This window comes from Acomys minous (genome assembly GCF_964271855.1).
Source record: "Acomys minous genome assembly, chromosome: 3".
In the NCBI taxonomy this organism is placed as follows: Eukaryota; Metazoa; Chordata; class Mammalia; order Rodentia; family Muridae; genus Acomys; species Acomys minous.
In genome coordinates, this window is record NC_140485.1 from 27711977 (window position 1) to 27736742 (window position 24766).

The 24766-nt window shown below is 46.7% G+C and overlaps 1 protein-coding gene across 1 annotated transcript; it reads left to right on the forward strand.

Annotated features, from left to right (window-relative positions):
- The first annotated feature begins 550 nt into the window (after positions 1–550).
- TGM7 (transglutaminase 7) lies at positions 551–21910 on the forward strand. Its single transcript, XM_084776283.1, has 13 exons — positions 551–568; positions 4137–4319; positions 5173–5418; positions 7064–7182; positions 9283–9411; positions 9500–9677; positions 12224–12362; positions 16182–16285; positions 16669–16911; positions 18564–18890; positions 19152–19318; positions 21127–21260; positions 21515–21910. Exons 2-13 carry the CDS (start codon positions 4208–4210, stop codon positions 21681–21683), a joined length of 2067 nt encoding a protein of 688 aa, XP_084632409.1. The 5' UTR covers positions 551–568; positions 4137–4207; the 3' UTR covers positions 21684–21910.
- The last annotated feature ends 2856 nt before the right edge of the window (positions 21911–24766 follow it).

Consider the following 24766-nt stretch of genomic DNA (forward strand, 5'->3'; position numbering starts at 1 on the left):
TGTGCCCATATCTTCTTGGAGACCTTGGGGAGTTACTGTTAGGGTTTGGAAGTCCTTGTCATAATAAGTCTAAACATATTACCCGTATTTTCCAGTGTATAAGATGACTGGGCATATAAGACGACCCCCAACTTTTCCAGTTAAAATATAGAGTTTGGAATATACTTGCCGTATAAAAATACCCCTCTTTAAAAAACCAAATAAACAAAATACCCTTCTTCCAATGTACACCCTGTGCAGCAGACAGGGGCATATGTCTATTTGCAGGCAGGGCACAGACAGTCAGGCACTTTATTAAATGTCAGCAGACAGCCAGTGCCAGCCTACACTGCCCCTTTAAGGCATGCTCCACACTCAACCAGAAGACACATGTAACCCCCTCTAGGTCAAATGGATGGGTTTTGGTGGAGAGCCAATCCATGCTCACGTTCTCCTCCTCCTCAAATACAGGAAGATGTGTGCAGCTTGCTCCTCCCTGCTTCCTACTCCCTGCACAGAGTGGGGATTGGCCACGGCCCTCCCACTATATATGCACCAGACATCTGAAGCAAGGGGAAGCAAGCTGCTGGTAAGTAACCTAGCGTATAAGACGACTCCAATTTTGGCACGGACTTTTCAGGGTTAAAAAGTTGTCTTATATGCTGGAAAATATGGTAAATGCCATATTCAGCAGGCTTCTGACAGGCTTGAGGATTAGCATATCTGAGCTGAACAATCTTTGTCTTTAGTTATCTGCTCTAAACAATGCCTTGCAAACATAAAACAAAATGTTATGATCTATAATTATGCCATAATCTGCAGATAAGTGTTTGAGGTCCACATCTATCTCAAGTATATATAAATAGACAAACTTTAAACATGTACAGAAGGCTAGATTAAAACTTCATTAAAGACCATGATTGTAGGTCCCATCTCTGTTAGGTTTAGAGCCTTAAAAATCATAAACATAGCCCATGAAGAGACTTGGAACTTTTCTGACTTTTTAATTGTGTGCCAGTATAGAGCATAACAGTTTCTGTATGATTTAGTTTATAAAAAGTCTATAGGTTATTATAGATTAATAACATTAGCAAAACCAAGGCTAAACATATTTTTAAGGCAGCAACTTTTAATCTTTTTGAGAGTGAAGATCGAGCATAATAACCAAGTTCTAACATTGTGAACAATTGAGTATCTCTAGAATTAATATATCCTAACTTAAAAGTATTTTTGGAATCATGTCACATGGTTTCTGATTATCTAAGCACAAGTTTTCAACTACTAACCCCAAGTTATGAATTTTAACCATATTCTGTTTTTCACCCTGGACTTTAAAAACATGCCTGAGAAAGGGTGAACAATAACCCATTTCCAGAGTCAGCAGTACAGAACAGTATAACACAACTTTAAAATTACATTTGAATTTCTATTATACCAAAAAGCCTGGAGGTGAACCCCAAGCATAGGTGGCAGACAGCAGGAGGAAGAAACAGCATTAATACGCACATCCAAGAACTAGCAAAGACAAAAGCAATTAGACATACATTTTAAGTTAGCTTTTGTTAATCTGAATGGACCTTTATAACCCTGAAATTTTGCCATCATATAAAGAATATTTTGAGCCAGAGTTGAATCACATATACAGTATGTTGTAAAAATATAACTGAATTTTATAAAAATCCATACCAATTTAAAATGAGATGTGTTGCTTTCTTAGTCTAAAAGGAAATAAAATAATAAACAGAGAGTTCATTAGGACTAAGAAATTTCATTACTGGTGCTTCGTACCACATGTTTATCTTAAGATGGTAGAGCCATGTGGTCAACATGTTACCCTTTAAAAACATTTGTGTTTCTATAGGTATCTATCTTTAAATGAGAGTTACATCTAAGTTATATGCTCATGGAGTAGAACTAAAGACACATATGCACCGATATAAATAATGTCCTAAGCAAGAGTTAAACTTATATTATAAACACAATGCCCAATAGGCAAATTATAAATCCTTAGATATGAGTTCACAGTATAATCTTAAGATACTTTTTTTTTTTTTGTCCTTTTGAGAGCAGAGTGGGAAGAAATCAGAGAGAAAAGATTTTCAGGAGGTGGGAAGTACATCCTCAGAGATGAGAAGCTTTGGGAGCACAGAGCAGCGTTTAGACATCTGGAGATCATTTGTCTGTGGTTGTGAGAATTTGTAAATTTTGTACGCCAAGTTTTGGCCTGTGCATGGGGCCAGGTGTTTGTAATAGAGTGTGCATTGAAGCGGGGGTGGGGGAGGGGTGGGGTGGGGTGGGGTGGGCTGTAGGAGGTGGGGGGAGGGGAAGAGCACACTCTTGCAGTCCAGCTGCAGGGTCAGGGCAGTGGATCCACATGGACAGAGAGGCTGAGAGTCAGAGCCGCAAGCAGGAATCAGACTCTAAGTCAAAATCACAGACAAAAGGTCTGCGCATACCTCAGGAGTGGTCTTGAGAACAGCTGCCTGCAGTGGAAAGGGCGTCGCAGTCCCTGGTCCTACCCTGCCCTGCCCTGTTGCAACTAACAGATGAGACATTTAAGCAGTGTAGGTGGGAAGACCAGAGAGAAAGAGATAGGACTTTGAGAAAGGACAAGTAGGGACTAGGGAATCGCTTTCCATGTCATCGATAGCACTTAGCGTTCCTGAATAATACCAGAAATTTTATTAGAAAGGTGAATAAATTTAAAGCCCTTCGGGTTGGGTTTTAGGTGTGGAGGCTGGAGGTTTCCTAACTGGGAAGGGGAAAATATGAACATACTGTTCTTGTGGATGAGAAAAGGGAAGGAGAAATGATTCAAGCTGTCCAGTGGGTCATGGTGCACTCAGTGGAGGTCTGAGCTTAGCCTGGCTAAATCCGGAGAGACTCGGCACCTGGCACCAGGACTTTCGGTGGAGCCTGAAGGCTGAAAGGGACACAGGTCACTCAGTGGGTTGTCACCCAGTGTTATCCCAGCTCAACTGAACAGGGGTCAGAGCTTAGCCTGACTCAGCCCAAAGAGATGTGGCGCCTGGTACCTGGTACCAGGCCCTTCATAGAAGCAAGAAGGCAAGAATGAAAACAGAGTTCTCAAAGAGGGATCTCATCCACAGGAAAGGATTGAGGAACAGAGTCAGAAAGGCCATGAGCAGCTCCGGCGTGGACTGCAGAAGGGGCATTGTTATTTGTTTCGCTGTTTCTCTCTTAACCCACTGTTACCTAGATGATTGAGACTCCATTATATTATTTTAATAAGCTTCACAGCACAATAACTGAGCAGTTCTATTACTTTATTCTTAACTCTCTAAGCTAATTTGGCTTCCGCCCAGCGTAAACCCCGGTGATACTCGCACTTGTAGCTGTCCTTGCTCCAACTCCTCTCCTGGTGTCTATTGGACCACTCGCATGGCTGAATCCCCTACTTCCTCCTCTAACTCCTCCTCCCCTGGCTGGCAGGAAGTCCAGCCCTATTTTCTCCCTTGCTCAGCGATTGGCTGTAAGCTGCTTTATTGGCACACCAGGGGACAATTGGGGAGCAGAGTTTATACAACATTGAGACAGGGGATTCTCAGAACAAGACTTACAACGAGATATAGGGGATACAGAAATCAGCATTTGAACTACACAATAACCTTATGCCTACGGAGTGCAGTAGCCCCACCAGGGCCTAAAATAAATTGCAGCGTTGCAGCTTTGCTCAGCACTAATGTTATAATATATGATTATGCCGTACAACATATCTGTTATAAGGAAGTTCATTTGTTGGAGGGGAAGGGGGTAGGAGTTAGGGGATGGATGATTGAAATGGAGACAGGCAGACAGACAGATGGAGACAGAGCCATCGGAGCAGAGAAGGACACAGAGAGAAAATGTGGGGACAGAGGGAGAGCAGAGAGGTCGAGAGAAAGAGAGCACAGGGCGGCAGGTGGGTTGGGTCCCTTTTATCCAGCACACACACGTAGCGAACCTGGTGGTGGTGGCAGGTAATGTCATGAGAAGTTGCCAGGACTCTGAAAGCAGATCAAAGGGATGGCCTGTGAGCTAACATAGGTTGTCATAAAATTATGAGGCAGAGAAGCAAGAAGGCTGATGTCAATCAGGTTCCATAGAAATGACTCAACGTGTCTCGGCTGGGCAGTGACCTGTCCTCCCTCCCCAAGTGGCAGCCTTGGAGCTCAGGTCTGTGGAACTGCAGATCGCCAGGAACACCAAGGACCACCACACCCAGGAGATGGGCTCTTCCAGGCTCATCTTGCGCCGCGGCCAGACATTCATCTTAACGTTGCTTTTCAACCGACCCTTCCAGCCCCCAAATGACCACCTCACTTTTGTGGCTGAGACAGGTGAGCTCGCACTGCCCTACGGTTCCCTTGAAACAGAAAGTTTGCAAAGTTCTCCTGGGGGAGGGACCCTTGCCGTGTGTCTCTCATACCAGCACTATTTAGCAAATATTTGGACAGCTCAGCCAACTGTGATGTTTTAGTCACAATGGCCAATTCAAAAGTACACGGGCACAGTTCTAAAACTCCCCAGACATGACCTTGATTTAATTCTCATGGAAGACTTTAAGTTGACACTACCAGGCCCTCATTTTACAGATTGGAAATGGAAAACAAAAACGAAAACAAACCCAGAGCCCCAAAGCTCTTTTCCCCCCTTTCTTTCTTTAAAAAATGTATTATTATTATTACTTTTTTTTTTAGCCAGAGTGTCTCTGTGTAGCCCTGAAACTCCCTCTGTAGACCAGGCTGGCCTGAAACTCAGAGATCTGCCTGCCTCTACTTCCCAAGTACTGGGATTAAAGGTGTGCACAACCACCACCCAGCTGAGGCCCAAAAATCCTAAGTGTCAGAAAAAGCCTTAAGACAAAAGGCTTTTGCCAATTTTGGGAGAAGGTGGGGATTCTGTTAGGCCACAGGGACTCATACACCACATTTATTTTACTTTCTTTTATTAGGTGTGTGTGTGTGTGTGTGTGTGTGTGTGTGTGTGTGCGTGTGCGTGGGCATCAGATCCCCTGGAGCTGAAGTCACAGATTGCTTTGGGTTGTCTTACGTGAAAGCCGGGAACCAAACTCAGGTCCTCTGCAAGAACAGTACACATGTTTAACTGCTGAGCCTTCATCCCTCCAGCTCCATCACATTGATTACATTGATTTTGAGTCTTTCTCTGGGATCTTCTTTCTCTCCTACTCAGGACCAGAGCCCACAGAGCTTCTGGGGACCCGAGCCACTTTCTTGCTCATCCAGCCCCGGCCTGGGAATATCTGGAGTGCTTCTGACTTCACGATTGACAGCAACTCTCTCCAGGTCTTGATTTTCTCACCGGCTAGTGCGGTCATTGGCCACTACACCCTGAAGATAGAGATCTCTCGGGGCCAGGGTCCTGGTGTGACCTACCCCCTGGGGAATTTCATCTTGCTTTTTAACCCATGGAGTACAGGTATGACTTGCTCCCAGTTTGGAGTGCTAACTCAATGGTTCTTTCAGGTTCTTCTGGGAAAGCCTAGCAGATAATCATTGCATATCTGTGCAACAGATTACTATGTGCTGAATAATAAAATTAATTTGGGGTGTGTGTGTGTGTGTGTGTGTAGGTCAGCTTGTGGGAGTGGGTCTCAGGAGTCCACCTCAGGTTACCAGGGTTAGTAGTAATTGCCTTTACCAGTTCAATCCTCTCACTAGCTCCAAACATCTTTTTTTTTTCTTTTTTCATTTTGTGAGATGGGGTCTTACTGTGTTGTCTAGGCTGGTCTTGAATGCACAATCCTCTGTCTCAGCCTCCCGAGTCTTGAAATTATAGGCAGGCTTCAACATACATGGCTGCAAAAATCACTCATAAAGTGTTTGTTTTGTTTTGTTTTGTTTTGTTGTTGTTTTGAGATGGGCCCCCATTATATAACCCTACTGGCCTGGAACCCTCTATGCAGACTCACAGGTTATTTTCAAATTCACAGCGATCCACCTGCCTCTGCTTCCTGAGTGCTGGGATTAAAGTGTATGACAAAACAAACAACAACAACAACAACAAAACCACAAAAAACACAAAAAAACTCCACAACCCCCCCCAAAAAGCCACAAACACACACACACACAAAAAAAACCCCACAAAACATAGAGACACAACACACACACAAACAAATAAAGTGTATAACACCACAGCTGTCCCACAAATTTTTGTTTAGTTTTGTTTTTGTTTTTCGAGACAGGGTTTCTCTGTGTACCCTTGGCTGTCCCGAAACTCATTCTGTAGATCAGGCTGGTCTTAAACTCAGAGATTGCTGGGATTAAAGGTATGCACCACCACCACACAGCTTCCACAAAACAATTTTTAAAATTATTTATTATTTTTATTTCATGTGCATTGGTGTTTTGCCTACATCTCTATGAGAGTTTCAGATCCCCTGGAACTGGAGTTAAAGACAGGTTCTCTGGAAGAGCAGCCAGTGCTCTTAACCACTAAGCCATCTCTACAGTCCTCTCCTCCAAGAATTTGTAATGACATTATGAAAATATCCATATTGTAACATTAAATGAGGTAATTTAGCAGGTAGAATTCAATTTGATTCTAACTAATTATACATATGCATACAGTAAGAGGACAGAATATATTACAGTGTAATGGTATTTCTTTCTTTCTTTCTTTTTTTGACAGGGTTTCTCTGTGTAGCCTTGGCTGTCCTGGACTCAATTTGTAGACCAGGCTGGCCTGGAACTCCCAGCAACCCTCCTGCCTTTGCTTTCCTGAGTGCTGGGATTACAAGCATGCACCACGGCACCCAGCCAGAAAGTATTTTCTAAAGTCTAAAACATTCTTATGATTTCATAGTCTATAATTTTTATAGCATAGAGTTTGTTGCTAGCCTCTGGAGAAGCACATGGCTGGATTTTAAGAGAGTCCAGTCTTAATTTCTGTTGACCATAGACATCCATGGACTGTTCTTCCTTTTTCTAGAAAGATGTTATTACTTTTATGCTGTGTTTTTTTTTTTGTTGTTGTTGTCATTGTTTGTTTTTTGTTTTTAATTTCACACTCGCTCTTTGCCTTGTGATTTTCTTTTTTTCTTTTCTTATTTTTTACTGGCCAGAGGATGACGTCTACCTGCCGAGCGAAAGCCTGTTGCAGGAGTATATCATGAGTGATTATGGCTTTGTTTACAAAGGTCAAGCAAATTCCATTACCTCCAGGCCTTGGAACTTTGGGCAGGTAACACCGCCTCCTGGAGGTGGGCCTGGGATGGGCTTGCTGGGGGCTGCTAGCTCAGGAAAGGCATTTTGTGAGGTGCTGGCCAATTTCTCATCCAATGAGAGGGGCAAGTGAAGAAAAGATGGCTTTCCTGTCAAGGCTTTTATGCTTTATTAAGAAAAGAGCACAGCATGATGCAAGTCGACCAACAACTGTAATGACCTTCTGTGTGGCAGCTGCCAGCCTACTAGGGGCCCGTTTGCGACCAGCCTTTCATTCTTCCATGATCTGAAAGTAACGGCCATGAACCAATGTTTCCCATCACTTTGCCTGTATGTAGGTCTGTGCACCATGTGTGTGCCTAGCGCTCAAGGAAGCCGGAAGAGAGTGATGAAATTCCCTGAGACTAGAGTTACAGATGGCTGTGAGCCACCATGGAGGTGCTGGGAATAAAACTCGGGTCCTCTGGAGGAGCAGATAGTGCTTTTAACTGTAGAGTCATCGCTCCAGACTCTCTCCTACTGCTTTAATTTTAAAAATTAATTAATTAATTAATTCTACTTACTTATGTGAGTGCACGTGATTTGGTACAAGCATGCTGTGGCACATACAAAAGTCAGAGGACACGTTGAGGGACTCATTTCCTTCTTACCATCATTGTGTGGGCCCTGAAGATTGAATTCCTGTCATCAGGTTTGGTGGAAGACACTTTTCCCCACTGGGCCATCATGACTTTATCCATCCCACCCTGGTGTGGGTTTTTTTTTTTTTTAATTTTGATTTTATTTATGGGTTTTTGTTTGGTTTGGTTTTTCGAGACAGGATTTCACTGTGTAGCCCTGGCTGTCTTGGAACTCTCTCTCTTTAGACCAGGCTGGCCATGAAATCACAAAGATATACCTGCCTCTGCCTTCTGAGTTGATGGCATGAAAGGCATGTGCCACTATCTCCTGGCTTGTTTGTGTTTTTTAAGGCAGGTTCCCACTGACTTGGTTTCCCAGATTAGCCTTTAATTTCCCTATGATGCTTAGACTGACCTTTAACTTGCAATCCCCTGTCTCTGTGCTGTGACACTACTGGTTTTTTTTTATTTTGTTTTTGTTGTTTTGTTTTGTTTGACTCACCATGAAAGATGCTTCTCATGCTTTAAAACTGTTGGGAAGAATTTTTAAAAATGTTTTATTTAATTTTAATTTATGTCCGTTCATGTGGGAGTGTCAGATCTTGGAGTTACAGACAGTTGTGAGCTGCCATGTGGGTGCTCGAAATTGAACGCGTGTCCTTTGGAAGAGCAGGCAGTGCTCTTAACCACTGAGCCATCTCTCTAGCCCTGTTGGGAAGAATTGTAAAGGAACACTATTTCGAGACTTCAGATAGTATGTGAAATTTAAGTTTCCGCATCCATAAGACCCATTTCACCAGTCTCAAGCATGCAGCTTCATGTAGCTAATGTCTAAGGCTTTCACACCTAATGGCAGAGATGAGTTGGGACAGAGCCTATGAGCTGCCAGGGTGAGGTATTTGCCACCCGTCCTTCACAGGGAACGTGTGACCAGCCTCGCTCTGTGCTCCTCCAATCCCCTTCTCACCACTAGACTTCCTGAGGGAAGTTCTAGATAGTGTGTCACATAACCTGATACCATGTCACAGTCTAGCCACAGAGGAGCATGGAACTTTCTGGAGAACCTCCCCACAATGCCTGATCACAACTGGAAAAGTGAACAGCGGTTCCTTAATAACATCAGTTATTGCACTCAGCTTAGCTTTTGCAGTTAAGAGCACTGGCTGCTCCTTCAGAGGACCAGGGTTCAATTTCCAGAACCCTTATGGCAGTTCACGACTGTCTGTAACTCCGGTTCCAGGGGATCTTTCACCCTCACACAGACATACACGCAGGCAAAACACCAGTGCACATCAAATATAAGTAGATAGATAAATGAGCATTCTGATTCTAATGTATTTCCATTTTTATTTACAACCAGTGTGAGATATTATGGTTAGGCCACCCTGCCTCCGCCTCACAAACACATCACCTCTTAGGAAGAGCTTGTTAATGCTCAAGTTTCTGGACTCAACACATTTTTGCTTTTCTCTGATTTCTCCTTCGAAATGCCTTGCTAGTTTGAAGAGGACATCATCGATATCTGTTTTGAGATCCTGAACAAAAGCCTCTATTTTCTAAAGAACCCATCCAAAGACCATTCTCAGAGGAGAGACGTGGTGTATGTATGCAGGGTGGTGAGCGCCATGGTAAGAGAGGATGCTTCCGGCCCCTGCCTGAGGAGACCCTGAGTGCCTCCCGAGAGTCGTGGAAAACCGGCCTGTCTGCCCTTTGCAGATCAACAGCAATGACGACAGTGGTGTGCTTCAGGGCAACTGGGGGGAGGACTACTCCCAGGGTACCAGCCCTCTGGAATGGAACGGCAGTGTGGCCATCTTGCGGCAGTGGTCGGCCAGGGGCGGGCAGCCTGTGAAATACGGACAGTGCTGGGTCTTTGCCTCTGTCATGTGCACAGGTGAGTCAAGTCTACCCCACTGATTCTTCCTGGTTTCCACTTCAGGCCAGGCCAAGATAACCCATACTGTCAGAGTCCACTGCAGCTCATGAAGGGCCCGGAGCTGGCCCAATAGCCCACAGCTAGGGAGCAGTGCGCACATGGGTTCTTCACCTGCACGCTGTCCAGTCTCCAGGGGGTGATTGTTGCAATCACTTCACAGCTTATTTGATGGAGACTGTTAACAGTGGGCACCTGAGCTGGGCGTGGTGGGGCATGCTTCTGCCCTAGCGTTTGAGAGGTAGAGGGGTTGGATCAGCAGTTTCCTTGGCTACATAGGGAGTTAGGCTAACCTACACTAGGTGAGATGTCTCAAGAGATGACAGACAGACAGAGACAAAAAGGTGGCCATTTGGATAAAGCAACTTGTCCCCACAAAAGGCAGAACACTTCCTCCCACCGCCTGCTCAGTTCAAGTTGAGCCTGCAGTGGGCCAGCAGGTGGAGGTGCAAGTAGACAGTCTCATTCTGACCTCATGCTTAGACCTCCCCGAGAGACTTGGCTTACAATGAGAGCTTTGCTCCCTTGCTAACCATTTTGAGGACCAGGGACACTTTACTCAATTGAGTGCATACTCAAGTGTTAACAACTCGGTGCCAAATTCTTGGCCCAAGATAAAGAGCCTAAGGGGGTACCTGTCTCCCCCTCGCAAAGCAGACCTACGAGGCTGTCTAGTCACACCTTGTGCTAGGTGGGTTTTATATATATATATATATATATATATATATATATATATATATATATATATATATATATATATATATTAAAGCAATGATAGGTAGAAGGTACCAAGCAGCAGATATTATGTTGTAGAGGTTTATTAAATGAGCATGGGAGGAGAAGGAAAAGGGGGAAGGGTACCCTAAAGAGTAAGATGGGGGGGGGAAGGGGAGAGAGAGAGAGAGAGAGAGAGAGAGAGAGAGAGAGAGAGAGAGAGAGAGAAAGTAGAGAGGGGGTAGAGGAGAGAGGGAGAGGAGAGGAAGTAGAGAGGTCAGAGAGATCACGTGCAGGGTCTGTCCTTTTATATGGCCCTGGGCAGGACCACGCCCCCCGTGGCAGGTAAGCAGTGACATCACACGTAGATGGGCTGAAGCAGGATCCTAACGAGGTGTGTGTTGATATAATAGGTTGATTCCGTTAGAGAAGTAGAGGTGGGGCATAGCATGAGAACAAGCTGGAGCTTTTGACTCTCTGAGGGGAAGCATAGTCTCTCAGTTATGTTCTGGGGCCTCAGATGCAGAGATTAAGATCTGAGTACACATCAAGAGACCTTATCGACTTACTGGTGAGGTGGGGTGGTGTGTGTGTGTGTGTGTGTGGCTGCTCTGGCCTCCTGTAGCCCCTGTTCTGCCTTGACCTGGGGAGTCCCCAGTGGTAGCCAGGTGCGCATTATGCAGCTCACCTTGGACCTTCAGATTCTTGGAGAAGCAGGAAAGGGACTAGATCCGTAGCTTGGCCCAGTCTCCAAGCCCTTCTGTCCTCACGGGCCACAGAGTGTCAGGGGCTGCTGAGTAGAGAGAGCTATGGTGCTGAGCTGCCTTTGGCCACCGGCAGCCCAGGCCTGAGCTACACGCTTTGCAGGTGTGTGGAAAGCCCAGGTGCAGTGCTGGAGTAGACTGGCGCTACTGGAGGCTCTTCAGTGCGTGGAGATGGAGGGACCCTTAGTCTCAGTCCTTGGACTTTTAAAAACATTGTCACCTTTCCCAGCAGCGCAAGTAGACACTGCCTGCCCTCCTAGCAAGAGTGAGTGGGAGAGACCTCTTCTGAACTCACCACACTGACAGGGGTGAGGACCTAGTCGCAAGACAGGCGTAGATCCTGATTACACCTGGCTGTCCGGGGTGGTTTGTTTGTGTTTGCCTATGTGTGTGTGAGCATGGGGTAATGTCTGCTTTGAGTGAGTGGCCTGTAGCATCCTGAGGATCCACAAGAGGGAGCTGCTGGCTTGTAAAAGACAGGAAGTAGTCCCTCTAGCCATTTTCTTGTTTGTTTGTGTAGTTATTTATATATGTTGCAGTGCTGAGGGCTGGACTGAGAACCTGGTACATGTTGGGCAAGCACCTGGTACTGAGCTACATGCCCAGCCCTCCAGTTTTCATCTTTCTTTCGAGTCTTGTCTTTAAGTAGATAGATTCAGAATGTCTGAACTCAAAGCCATCCAGTTCAACTCTTCGCTTTCTTACCAACCTTGGAGACTAACCCAGAGAAGCTCAGCCACTTACCTCAGGTCACACAGTTTCTCTCCCCCTGCCCCCTTTTTGAATTCTCATGTGTTTTAGTCTCTTTGCTTTTAACTTGGAGAGCTGCTGGGGGCGGGCGGGGGGGCGGGGGGAAGCTGAAAACAACAAGTTAATTATTGCTTTAAGTGGCTCACAGATGATTTCTGCCCTGGGAGCCCGGAGAATGAAAGAGTTAGCAATAAAAGAGTTGCTGCAGTTTGGAGGTAAGAAACTGCGTGAGACGGTACCGGTTCTGCCCGACCTGACCTCAGCGTCTCTCCTCTGTAGTAATGAGGTGCTTAGGTGTTCCAGCCCGAGTTGTTTCCAATTTCCACTCTGCACACAACACAGATGGGAACTTGACCATTGACACTTACTACGACCGAGCCGCAGAAATGTTGCCGACTTGGAGGCCAGACAAAATCTGGTAAGAGGTTTTGTTTGCAACATCTGAGCACCGTCTGAGGTAGGAGGTGAAAGGGATACAGCTTGCCGAGGAAGGGTGACTGTCCTGTAACACTCCTCTGTGATGCTTAGAGAGGAATTCCCCAGCCCAGGAGGCTGTGCTGGCTAGTTAGATCATTAAATGACACCCATTTCAGACATTAGAGACATCAGAATGTCATCCTGAACACCTGGGCCGCGGCAATCACCGCGTATCCGCGCTCACTGGCCTCGAGTTGTCACGCATTGGCTCTCTTTGAGGCTTTCTGAGTGACAACAGTCAGTTGTCTGCCCCAGCCCCCAGCCCCAGGAGGCAGAGAGCCAGGATCTCTGCTTAGCTCTCCTGTCTGGCTCCCTCCCTGCACTAGAGTGGAGGGGGCTTTGTCTGTGCACCTTGACTCCCATCCTCCTCTTCCCTGCCCTACTCCAGCACTGTCGTCCTGCTTTTCCTTTTCTGTTTCTTTCCAGGCATCAGAACCCGAGACTGAGATTCACTCTTCCTGTGTAAAATGCAGATAGTGTCTACACGGCAGGGTTGTTAGGGGCTGAAGGACAGAATGCAGGCGAGGCAGGTTTTCAAACTGGGATCTGCAAACTAGGGTCTGAGTGGGCAGAGGGCCTAGGTCAGGCTCACACAGGCTTCCTGATGGCGGTTCAGTCTCTGGGAGCCCCTATGGGCCCAGGTTAGTTGATTCTGTAGGTTTTTCTGTGGTGCCCTTGATAGGTCTGCCCCCTACAATCCTTCCTCCCCCTCATGCAGGAGTCCCCAAGCTCCACCTAGTGTTTGGCTGTGGGTGTCTGCATCTGCTTCCTTCGGTTGCCAAGAGAAGTTTCTCTGATGACCACTGGCAATTACTTTTTAAAAACTCCTTTTTTTCTTTTGCCACCTCCATGTTTTTCTTTTTCCTCCCTCCCCTCCCCCAAGACAGGGTTTCTCTTTGTAGCCCGGACTGTCCTGGAACTCATTCTGTAGACCAGGCTGGCCTCGAACTCATGGTGATCTGCCTGCTTCTGCCTCCCAAGTGCTGAGATTAAAGGCATGTGCCACCACACCTGGCACTTTCAGGTTTTTCATTCATTTGCATAGAATTTTTACAAATTTTTTGCTATATATGTGAGTTAAAGACTCACATTTTAAAGTATTTTATTGTATACATTCATTGCATGGTACTGTGTTATATAAGGCTATATTAAAAATATTTCTTTTGTTTTCTTTATAAGTATAGTCCTCAGCCTTCATCAAGGGAGTATCTCTTTGCAACAACAGGTGGAGGACATTACAGAAATACACAACCAATCAAAATGCAGACTTGTGGAGACCAGTTCCAACAGATGTATAAGAACATTTTTATGTTTGCCTTTTGTTTTGTTTTGTTTTTTTGAGTTTTGAAGACAGGATTTCTCTGTGTAGACCAGGCTGTCCTGGACTTACTTTGTAGACCAGGCTGTCTTGGACTCGCTTTGTAGACTGGGCTGTCCTTGAACTCACAAAGATCCACCTGCCTCTGCCTACTGAGTGCTGGTATTAAAGGCATGCACGTTTTTTTACAAGCTATATTATGTGTTGAGCATATTCACAAACCCTGGGCTCCTCCTCTTCTCCCTTTGTCTTAGATCCCTCTGTTCCCCTAGACCTGTTTCACTTGTGTTTTCATATAATATATAATATTATTATAGATATATTATATAATTATAAATATTATTGATATAGATTATGTTAATATAGTATATAATATTTATATTATATGTATGTATTATATAAATGAATAATTTTATGTATCTATAAAATATAATGGCCAGCAAGATTGCTCGGTGGGTAAAGAAGCTTTTTGCTAAGCCTCAAGTAAAGCCCTAGAACCTACAGGAAGAAGAAAAGAACTAGCCCCCACAAGGTATCCTGTGCCCCCCACACATGTGGTCATGGCATGTGCATGCTCCCTTCCCAAATAAATAAGTGTTAAAAAATTATAATCTGACTGTAAATGCAAGAAATCATGGCATTTGTCTTTCTGATACTAGCTTAAGCTGCTTCTATTTTTCTACAAAAGACTTGACTTTGTTTTTGCTTTGCTGAAAAATTCCATTGTGTATTTATAACACATTTTCTTTATACATCCCTTTGTTCTTAGGCACCTACACTGACCCTGTAGCTTAGCTGTGCTGAATAGCACCACACAAACATTCTTGAGCCAGTGTGTCTGGGATATGGTTGCTTGGAGGTCTTTGGGAAAATGCTCGGCTCATATGATGGTTCTGTTTTCAGTTTTTGAAGAAGCTTCCAAACTGATTTCTGTGGTGTGTGGACTAGTTTACACTCCCACCAGCTGTGTGGTGTAAGAGTCCCCTCTCGTGCACTCCCACCAGCTGTGTGGTGTAAGAGTCCCCTCTCGTGCACAGCCTCACCAGTGTTTGTTGTCATTTGTTTTCTTATGACTCACTCTGACTGGCATGAGATGGACTCTCAATGTGCTTTTAATTTGCATTTCTTTAATGGCCAGTAGGTTAAACCTCTTTCTATATATTTATTGGCCATTTGTATTTCACCTTTTGAGAATTGCATGTTCATTTCATTAGCCTGTTTATTAATGGAGTTGTTTAATTTCTTGTTTAGTTGTTTTTTTTTTTTTTGAGTTCTTGATATAGTCTAGATATTAACCCTCGTTTAGTGTATAGGTAGCAAAGATTTTCTCCTCTTCTGTAAGCTGGTTCATCACTTCCTTAACTGCTTCCTGTGTTGTTCGGAAGCTTTTACATGTCACAAGGTTCCATTTTGCCGATTGCTGGGTTATTTCCTGAGCGACTAGAGTCCTGTTCACAGTCTTGACCTGTGTCTTGAAGCGTTTTTCTTCTAACAGTTTCAGGTTTTACACTAAGATCTTTGGTCACTTGGAATTGATTTTTGTGCATGGTGAGGGAAAAAGATTTATCTTTATTCTTCTACATGTAAACATTCAGTTTTCCCAGCACCATTTATTGAAATGGCTATCTTTTTCTCTTTTTTAATTACATGTATGTATGTGTCTGTGTGTGAGTTTGTGCACAGGAGTTCAGTGCCAAAGAAGGCCAGAAGGGGGTGCTAGATGCCCCCGTTGAAGGCTGTTGTGAGCCATCTTACACTGGGTCTGTCCCTCTGCAAGAACAGTGCCCACCCAATGGTAACACGCCCTCTCCAACCCTGAAGGGGATATCTTTACTCCAATGTATATTTTTGGCCCCTGTGTAAATAATCAGATGGCTGTAGCCATTCGGGTTTATATTTGAATCTCCTGTTTGAGTCTATTAATCCACATGTCTGGTTTGTTGTTGCTGTTTTTTGTTGTTGTTGGGTTGTTTTTTTGTTTGTTTGTTTGTTTCCTCTGTATAGCCTTGACTATCCTGGACTCACTTTGTCGACCAGGCTGGCCTCGAACTCACAGTGATCCGCCTGCCTCTGCCTCCCGAGTGCCAGGATTAAAGGCGTGCCCCACCACTGCCCGGCTCACAGGTCTTTTTTGTGCAGTGCCGTACTGCCTTTATTTCCATGGCTCTGTAATGTAACATGACATCAGGCATGGTAATGCGTTCACGTAGACCAGGCTAGTCTCCAGCTCACAGAGATCCACCTGCCTCCACCTCTGAAGTGCTAGGATGAAAGGTGTGATGCCACAGCCAGCTCCTTGATTGCTTTTTCTGTTACAATTACTTTCTAATACAAAGTAGAGGAAAACAGAACAGTGAGCAAAGGCGTAAGGCACTCTGCATAATGTCTGTGCCCGAAAACCCCTCAGTAATATAAGCCCTAGCTCCTTCCTCCCTTCTGCAGGAACTTCCATGTCTGGACTGAATGCTGGATGATCCGGAAAGACCTCCCACCAGGGTACAACGGCTGGCAGGTTCTGGACCCCACACCCCAGCAAACCAGCAGTGGTGCGTTGGGACCCTTGCAGGGGCCAGGCTCTCTGGGAGGCCAATGAAAATGAGCACCCATACAGCCAGAGGGGGTGCAGCAGTCCCCCACATCACCCCCTTCCTAAGGGTGTAGCCTAGACAGTGTCAGGTCCTGGGTATCACTTTGCCGCCTGGTTGAGCATCCTTTCCTCCCTGTGAAGTCAGGAAGATGGTACTGACAACAGCCACTTCAGTGCGGTGACTGTGAGGATCAGACAGATGAGCGCACATGAGTGCACTTGGTAAACTGGGGGAGGTCCTGGCGTGAGGGAAACTACCACCACCGCACTGGCCATCATTTCTCGTCACCTCCCATGGCCACAGCCAGCATCCGTGTCCCACAATTCCTGTTTCCTCCGCAGGGTTGTTCTGCTGTGGCCCTGCCTCTGTGAAAGCCATCAAGGAAGGGGATGTCCACTTGCCGTACGATACCCCCTTTGTGTATGCAGAGGTGAATGCTGATGAGGTCATTTGGCTTTTTGAGGGTGGCCAGGCCCAGGAAATCCTGGCCCATAATACCAATTACATCGGGAAAGCCATCAGCACCAAGATGGTAGGGTCAGATAAGCGCCTGGACATCACCAGCTCCTACAAGTACCCAGAAGGTGCCTGGGACTTGGGTTTGGGAGGGAATGGGTATTAACTACCAGATGGCCCCAGATTAAAACACCACCACCTCCCGCTTAGACAAATTCCCAGGGTTATTTTATAGATCCTGGGCACTTGACCTTGGAATGGATTTGTGTTGATGTAGCAAATAAAAATACAGTATGCTCAATTAAATTTCAATTCCAGGTAAATTAAGACAGACAAATACATTATTATTATAAATATGTCCTGAATAGTATATATGATATCTTTAATTTTTTCTATCACATTTACTTATTATGTGTGTGTACGTATACACATGCGTGTAGGAATGTGTGTGTGTGTGTGTGTGTGTGTGTGTGTCAGAGGACCACTTATGGGAGTTAGTTTTCTCCTTCCACTACATGGAGATTGAACTTATGTTATCAAGATTGACTGCAGGTGTCGTTTTCCCCTAAGCCATCATGCCAGCTCTATATGTGACATCCTTCTGCTAAAAAGAACTCACTGTTTATCTGAAATTCAAATGAACTGGATATAGCTTTTAGTGTGTGCTCCCAATAGTGCATGTAATGTATAACAAAGAGCATTCACTTATCTTAAATCCAAATGTAATTGGTGGCTCTGCATTTTGTCTAGTCACCCGATCATGGTCACACAGCTGTCTTTCTGTGTCCATCACAGAGGGGTACAGCAAGGGGAGAGAGGGGTACTCAGGAGGGAGAGGGCTCTGGGTCTGTGGAAGGGAGTAGACTCTGCCGTGCTGTAGGTGGGAAAGCCTAGACCATCTGCCCATGCCTCTACTTCCTTAGCAGTAAAATGAGAAAGCTCTCCTCAAAAGATTAATTCAGCTATTGTGAAGGACACACCAGAAACATAGCAAACACTCCAGAGGAGTCCACAGTCTGGAGTAAGTTTAAGTTTTGGGCCTGGGTGTTGAGTTGTCCCCAAGGGAAAGAGATAAAAGTCTACCTAAGGGACTTGACTATGTGGTTTAGGAGAGAGAACGCAGGCAGGGAAAAGGAGCCTTTGGCTTTGATGATGATGACAGTGGTGGTGGTGATGATGATGGTGATGGTGATAGTGGCGGTGATGGTGGTGATGATGGTGATGTTGATGTAATGGTGGTTGTGATGATAGTGATGGTGCGTGGTGATGATGACGGTGGTGGTGGTGATGATGATGGTGATGGAGTGGCGGTGATGGTGGTGATGATGGTGATGTTGATGTAATGGTGGTTGTGATGATGATGGTGGTGGTGGTGGTGGTGATAGTGATGGTGCGTGGTGATGATGACGGTGACAGTTATAATAGCAGTACTGATGGCAAAGAACCACACTGAATCTTACTTTCAACAATTACATGACCTAACATTTTAGCAACTCCAGGCAACCCAATATTGTGTCTGGGTTCCACATGACAGAACTGAGCACTGGAGATGAAGAGACAATTATAGAGCCAAAAGGTTGAAGCCAGCACTGAATAGCAGCAACCTAATCTCAGCCATGACATTGCATGTTTCTCTGTATGGCTGGCTATTCACTACCTATTACATGATCAGGGCTTCTGGCTGACAGCTGAGAGTTCAGTCATTTGTTTTCCCAAGGTCATTGGTCCTCACTGCCCTGGCCTGCTGATGTCTTTGTTCTGTGTGTATCTGTTCTGCCAGGATCCTCTGAGGAGCGGTCTGTATTTATTAAGGCTTCCCGGAAATTGCTGGAAGCAAGAAGGAACTCTTCATCCCTCCTGGATCTTCTAGGGTCTGAGAGCTTTAAGGATAACCCTGTACACCTGCAACTCCACCTGGCTAGGGCACCCATGTGGGGCCAGGACCTACTGCTCATGCTACACGTCCAGAGGATGCCAGGCAGAGTCCGTGGTCAGGACCCCATTGGCCTGATAGTGCGTTTTTCTGCACAGGCCATGCTGCATGGGGGCAGCACTCGGAAACCCTTCTGGAATTACGTGGTACGCTTGAATGTGGATTTTGAGCAGGGTGAGTATGTAGCAAGTATGAGAAGGCATCTGTAGAGAGGGGAGCTTTGGGTCTATCAGTGAGGCTGCCCTGGTCTAGCCAAATCACAGAGAACCCATCTCCCAACACACACATCCCAGGCAGGGAAGCTGCTGTTGCCGGAAAGTTGGATGCCAGTGCGGTTCTTCTGACGTCATCCTAACGCGTCAGACAACAATGACCTCTGAGTGCAGTTTTCCTTTATGTCCCATCCCTTGGACTCAAGATGATGTTTCTGCCTAGGTTTAGAGCTACAGCAGCCGCTCCTGCTGCCCTACAGCAATTACAGGAACAAGCTGACGGATGAAAAGCTGATCCGCGTGTCTGCCATCGCTGAGGTTGAAGAGACAGGGAAACTCATTCTGGTCCTGAAAGATTTCTCTCTGGAGCCTCCCCACTTATCAATTGAGGTGAGGTCTCTGAACAGAGACAGGAACACACAGCTTGCTCCCCTCATGGGCTTGTGAGGAGGGTACCATGCCCTGTTATAGATGCCGACGGTACAGTGAGGTGTATAGTCTATGGGGGCAACAGGCTGAGAAGTGGTGGGCTCTGGGGCTCCACATAGAACAAAGGGTGGGGTATGAAGGCATCTCAGGGACGTCACATTTTGCAGAGGATGCTGAGGAAGATGCTGAGGAAGATGAACAGGTGAAGGCCTGTTACCATGAAAGTGTATTGAGTAATGCGATCCCTTCACAAAGGTGGGGAGAAAAAGGCAACGGACTGAGATGTGAGCAGAGGAGAAAGATTTAAGGCAGGCCATAGGGTTCGATTCAAAAGGTGATTGCTGATGAGATAGGGGTGCCACAGGGAAGAAAAACAAAACACGAACTTCAGACTTCAAGACCCAGTGCCAGAGTGGCTTGGGTGGCTCTTCCAGAAGAAAGGCATTAAGGTGAAGGAAAGCTTCACAGAGGAAGCCATGTGTCCTCCCCATCTCCTGTCACTTGAGTTGTCCTCCCACAAAGCCTTTTGCCCCGTCTTGCTCTCCCAGAGTTTCCCCCACTGCCTTCCCCAGGCCCAGCCCTGTTCCTGGCAGCCTGGCTAGCGGTATCCTTGACACTAGCCAACAGAAGAAGTGTCGGGCGGTTCCATATTGGATCATATTCTCACCTGGGCATACTCTCAGGCTGTCAGGCCAGGTGATGCTGGATGCCTTCTGTGTGGGGCAAACAGTGGGGACAGAGTCGCAAGTATAGACATTACGCTTGGTGCTGAGGCAGGGTCCCCTGCCTGTTACCCATAGCAGAGTCCTGGTTGTAATGGGATCCCAATACCACATGGGTCAAGTAGGCTATGGATGGTTCCCCATGGCCCTAAGACTAGTGGGTGAGTAATGTCACTGTGCTGGATTTCAGAGTCATTCTCACCCATTGACCTTGCCACCCTCTTTGGAGACTTGGTCCTTTTGTTTGAGTTTCAGGTAGGTTAGGGTGTGTTCTTCCTCTTCTTGAACTCTCTGGCCAAGCATGTTCTCTGAACATGGCCCCAAGTGTGATCTGTGTGGACAGAGGTCATTTGGGCTCAATACTCATATACTGATGCCCCATGCAGGTGGCACTATCTTAGGCTCCAGGAACAATGACTGAGTCTCTGCCTTCCACTACAGGCTAAGGCTGCACGGCCCCGTGACACAGACCCCAAGGGTGAAGCACTGCACACAGCTGGGGGGGGGGGGGTTGGGGCGGGATGAGGATGTCCTGATGATATCTGGGAAGATACAACAGGATGGGAGAACAATCCAGAGCTAGGGTCTAAGACTCCTAGGTTAGCTCCTGACTCCGTCTGTCCCGGGATCTTGGCTTCATCATGTCTGCGTTGGTGGAATGACGTCACTGATGGCACGTTGGTGGCACACATGGCACTCCTTCCTGGTCCTGTGCATGGGCTAGACACAACAAACCAGCCTAACTCACACTAGGCACCACTAGCCCTTTGGGACCAGTACTTCAGTTGAAACCCAGCAGGCATCTTTAAATAGATGGTGGGCAGGGAAACGCTATGCCCGTTCCCGACGTGGCACTTCTAGATGTCCTGAACTTCCCAAGCAGACGAGCATATGCGCTAGTTTGAGCAATTCCCAGTGTTTGGTTGTCTTCACCGCTAGGAGCAGTTAAGTTCTGAGCAGTCCCTGGTGTCACAGGAGTCATTGACTGCGTGGGGTGTGGCAGTGAGGCCGGGGGCCTAGGGCATCTTTGTTTTCTCCCCCACACAGGTGTTTGAAAGGGCTGAGGTGGGCAAGGCCCTGAACATCCACATCACCCTCACCAACACCCTATTGGTTCCTCTGAGTAACTGTACCATGGTTCTGGAGGGAAGTGGCATCATCAATGGGCAGATAACAAAAGGGTGAGCAACACTACCACTGGCCTCTTGCCAATCTCTCTCCAGTGTGGGTCTCTCTGAGGAGCTGTGCCTCATGGGGCGAGTGGATCCACCTTGGCCTCCAGATGCCAGCTACCTTCTGGTCTTCACTTCCCCAACCTCAGGAAAGCTGGGGTGGGGGGTTGATGGTCCTGAGGGGTGCTATTCACTAAACAGGTCTGCCTGCCCCATTGCTCACCCAAGCTGCCAGGATCCAACAGACTGCTTTTGACTTTCAGTCTTGGGACTCTGATGGCTGGACAGACCATCCGGATTCAAACGGAGCTCTACCCCATCAAAGCTGGGCCCCACCAGCTACAGGTCCTCATCAGTAGCAGTGAGGTCAAGGAGATCAAAGGCTACAAGGACATCGTCGTTGCTGCAGCCTCCGGAGACCTGCCTTTCTAATGCCCTCCCCAGTCCGTGTCCCAGCCCCCCCCCCCTCCCACTCCTAGCATAGCCTCAAGGTGGTGGTGTTGCTCAACCTCTGTAGTGGGGGCAAGTGAAACTCTGTAGAACCACTGTGCACCATGGGAAGAAACAATAAAGATGTCAGCTCTCTTCTGCAACTGTGGGGCTGCGCAGGCTCTCTCTGATCTTCTCAGCTTCTCTTTCTTCTGTTAAGGGCTTTATCCACAAACTAAGCCCACAGGGTGCTTTCTGATGTTGCTTCTCTTTACTTCGTCTCTCAGGTCTCTCTACTTATCTGCAGAGGTGAACAGAAGAGGTGAGGGGCACTCCTGACAAGGGAGCAAATGCAGGGCCACTTACCAGAAGCTGCCGGGCAGAGTTTCCCTGTTGCCACCCTGAGAGCATTGGCATGGCAGGGGGACCCTCCACAAACACAGCCATCTTCCATCCTTTCTTGCTACCCTGACTCTCCACAGCTTCTTCCTTTACATCTTTGTTATTTTTAGGACAGAGAGAGCTACACCTGTAGTTATTAAAAATCATCATATTTAGCCCTGATAAAGTGGAAAGCACCGAAAAGTAAAAATGAAACTAAAGAAATGGCTTCCTCGTTCAGGGGAAAACAATCTCTGCTAAAATTTTACAACATACCTTCTGGGTCTCCATTGCTCTCCCCTCAAATCTCTCTCTCTCTCTCTCTCTCTCTCTCTCTCTCTCTCTCTCTCTCTCTCCCCCTCCCTCCCTCCCTCTCTCTCCTTCCCCCTTTTCCTTTCCCCTTTACATGCTATTATCTTCCTGCTAGGCATTTTAAAAATATTTTATTTATTATTATGTATACAGTGCTCTATCTGCATTTACCCTGCATACAGAAGAGGGCATCAGATCACATTACAGATGGCTGTGAGCCACCACGTGGTTGCTGGGAATTGAACTCAGAACCTCTGGAAGAGCAGGTGGTGCTCTTATCCACTGAGCCATCTCTCCAGCCAAGGGTATTTTTTTTAAACCCAGGAATCTGGGCTCTGCCCTCATTTGGCTCCTCTTACCAACCTCCTCCCTGTCCAGTTTTTTTTTTGCTTATTTGCTCACCTTAGTCATTGTCATATTTTCTTTCTCAGGCTGGTCCCCAGCCCCGCCTACACTCAGCTGCTTGGTGCAAGAGTCGGAGCCTGCACATCCTACCCCACCCAGTGTGCCAGCTGTACCTGTCCCCATGAGTATCCCTGGGCATTTCTGTCACTACCTCATGATTGCTGAGTTCCGGGTGGTTCCTATCCTCCAGACAGGGCCACCTGCCCTGGCTTGTTCAGAAATGTAATACGTTGCTTCTCTGTGACTGTCCTCTGTTTGGTCACTCCTCTCCTGGCTGTGTCACTGGTATGGACAGGCTTCCTTCCTGTTGTGGCTTTAAGGGGACATGAATCCTAGTCGTTCCTATCTTCACAGGCTGTCTCTCAGGTGACTTCCTTCTCCTGACCTGGAAAGTAGCTTTAAAAGTCAGACTCAGTGACATGTTCTGAGGTTCCTTCCTTCTTTCCTTCTTTCTTTCCTTCCTTCCTTCCTTTCTGCCCTCTAGTTTTGCTTCCTTGCTTTGGTCACATGAGCTACGTCATCTCAAAGTTCCTTTCCAGGAGGTCACCCCCCAGATCCAGAGTATGAGCTTCTCCCAAGCGTGGTGCACCCTGAGACTTGAGTCTAGAGCTTGGTGCACCCCGAGACTTGAGTCCCTACTTCACATCAAACCAGTGAAGCCAACCAGTAAAGCCAGGCAGGGACTCCTGTGGGCAAAGGTGGCACAAGAAGTGTCCAGGCTGTGGAGCTAGGAGATGGCACAAGCCAGCTGGTAGCATAGCACTGGACCCTGCTCTTCCTGTCCCTGCAAGGTGCAAGACATCTGGGCTGAGAGTTTTGGGGTCCATAATACATTCCTAGTGGCAATGTGTCAAACAAACCAAAGTGCTCTAGATTCCATGGAAAGAGACCTTAGAAATTCCTGGTAGGGCTAGAATCAGTTCCCAAGTCTCTCTGGGTCTTAGAAAGGCCTGGAGTTTCCCCAACATCACTTTGCTTGATCAGCCTGTTCCTTGGCGATGGCAGGTGAGTAATCTACTCAGATGTCCCAGTCCTATGGACATAGCCTGGCTTCTGTCCAGAAAGGAAGGTAAAATACTCATTGATTTCGCCCAGTCTCTCTGAACAAGCGACACACTGCTGTGATCAGAGCTACCTGCCTGCCTCCCTGAACTTCCCCCACACCCTGTGACTAATGGTCTGCAGGAAGCCAGTAGAAGGTTAAACCTGCAAGTTACCTCCCTGGGCCAGAGCCCAGGTCTTGTTCAGATCAGATAAAAGGCCCCAGCAAAAGAGTCACTGTTGGTCTCTTGGTCCCAAATGGGCTTTGTTCCCTTGTGTTCTGTTTTTTAGTTTCTTTCTTTCTTTTTCTTCTCCTTCTTCTTCTTCTTCTTCTTCCTCTTCTTCTTCTTCTTCTCCTTCTCCTTCTCCTTCTCCTTCTCCTTCTTTATTTTTATTATTTTTTGTTTGTTTGTTTTTCGGGGCAGGGTTTCTCTGTGTAGCCTTGGCTATCCTGAACTCACTTTGTAGACCAGGCTGGCCTCAAACTCACAGGAATATACCTGCCTCTGCCTCCTAAGTGCTGGGTTTAAAGGTGTGCGCCACCACACCCGGCTCCTTCTTTTATTTTTATTTTTAAAAGTTGTATGTGTATGGGAGTGTTGCCTGCATGTATGTCTGTGCACCATGTGCACGCTTAGTGCCTGTAGAGGCCAGAAGAGGACACTGGGTCTCCCGGAACTGGAGTTACAGATGGTTGTGAGACACCATGTGAATGTTGGGAGCCAGACCTGGGTCCTCTGGAAGAGCAGCCAGTGTTCTTTAACTGCCCATCCCTCCAGCCCCCCCTGCACCCACCCCCACCCCCTTTGTCTTTTTTTTTTTTAAGAAGGACACACAAACAAAATATATTGAGAAACAAAGGAAGAGCTCTCTGCAGCAGAGCAGGGAAACATTTTGAAAAGGAGTTATTCTGCTACAGTTCTCTCCTTGCCCCTCCCCCATACACC

Bases quoted from the DNA above. Each gene is read 5' to 3' on its own strand.
- TGM7 (XM_084776283.1), top strand. From the start codon at position 4,208: ATGGGCTCTTCCAGGCTCATCTTGCGCCGCGGCCAGACATTCATCTTA. The intron at 12,363-16,181 runs GTAAGAGGTTTT...TCCCTTCTGCAG, and splicing joins TGGAGGCCAGACAAAATCTG to GAACTTCCATGTCTGGACTG. The intron at 21,261-21,514 runs GTGAGCAACACT...TTTGACTTTCAG, and splicing joins AATGGGCAGATAACAAAAGG to TCTTGGGACTCTGATGGCTG.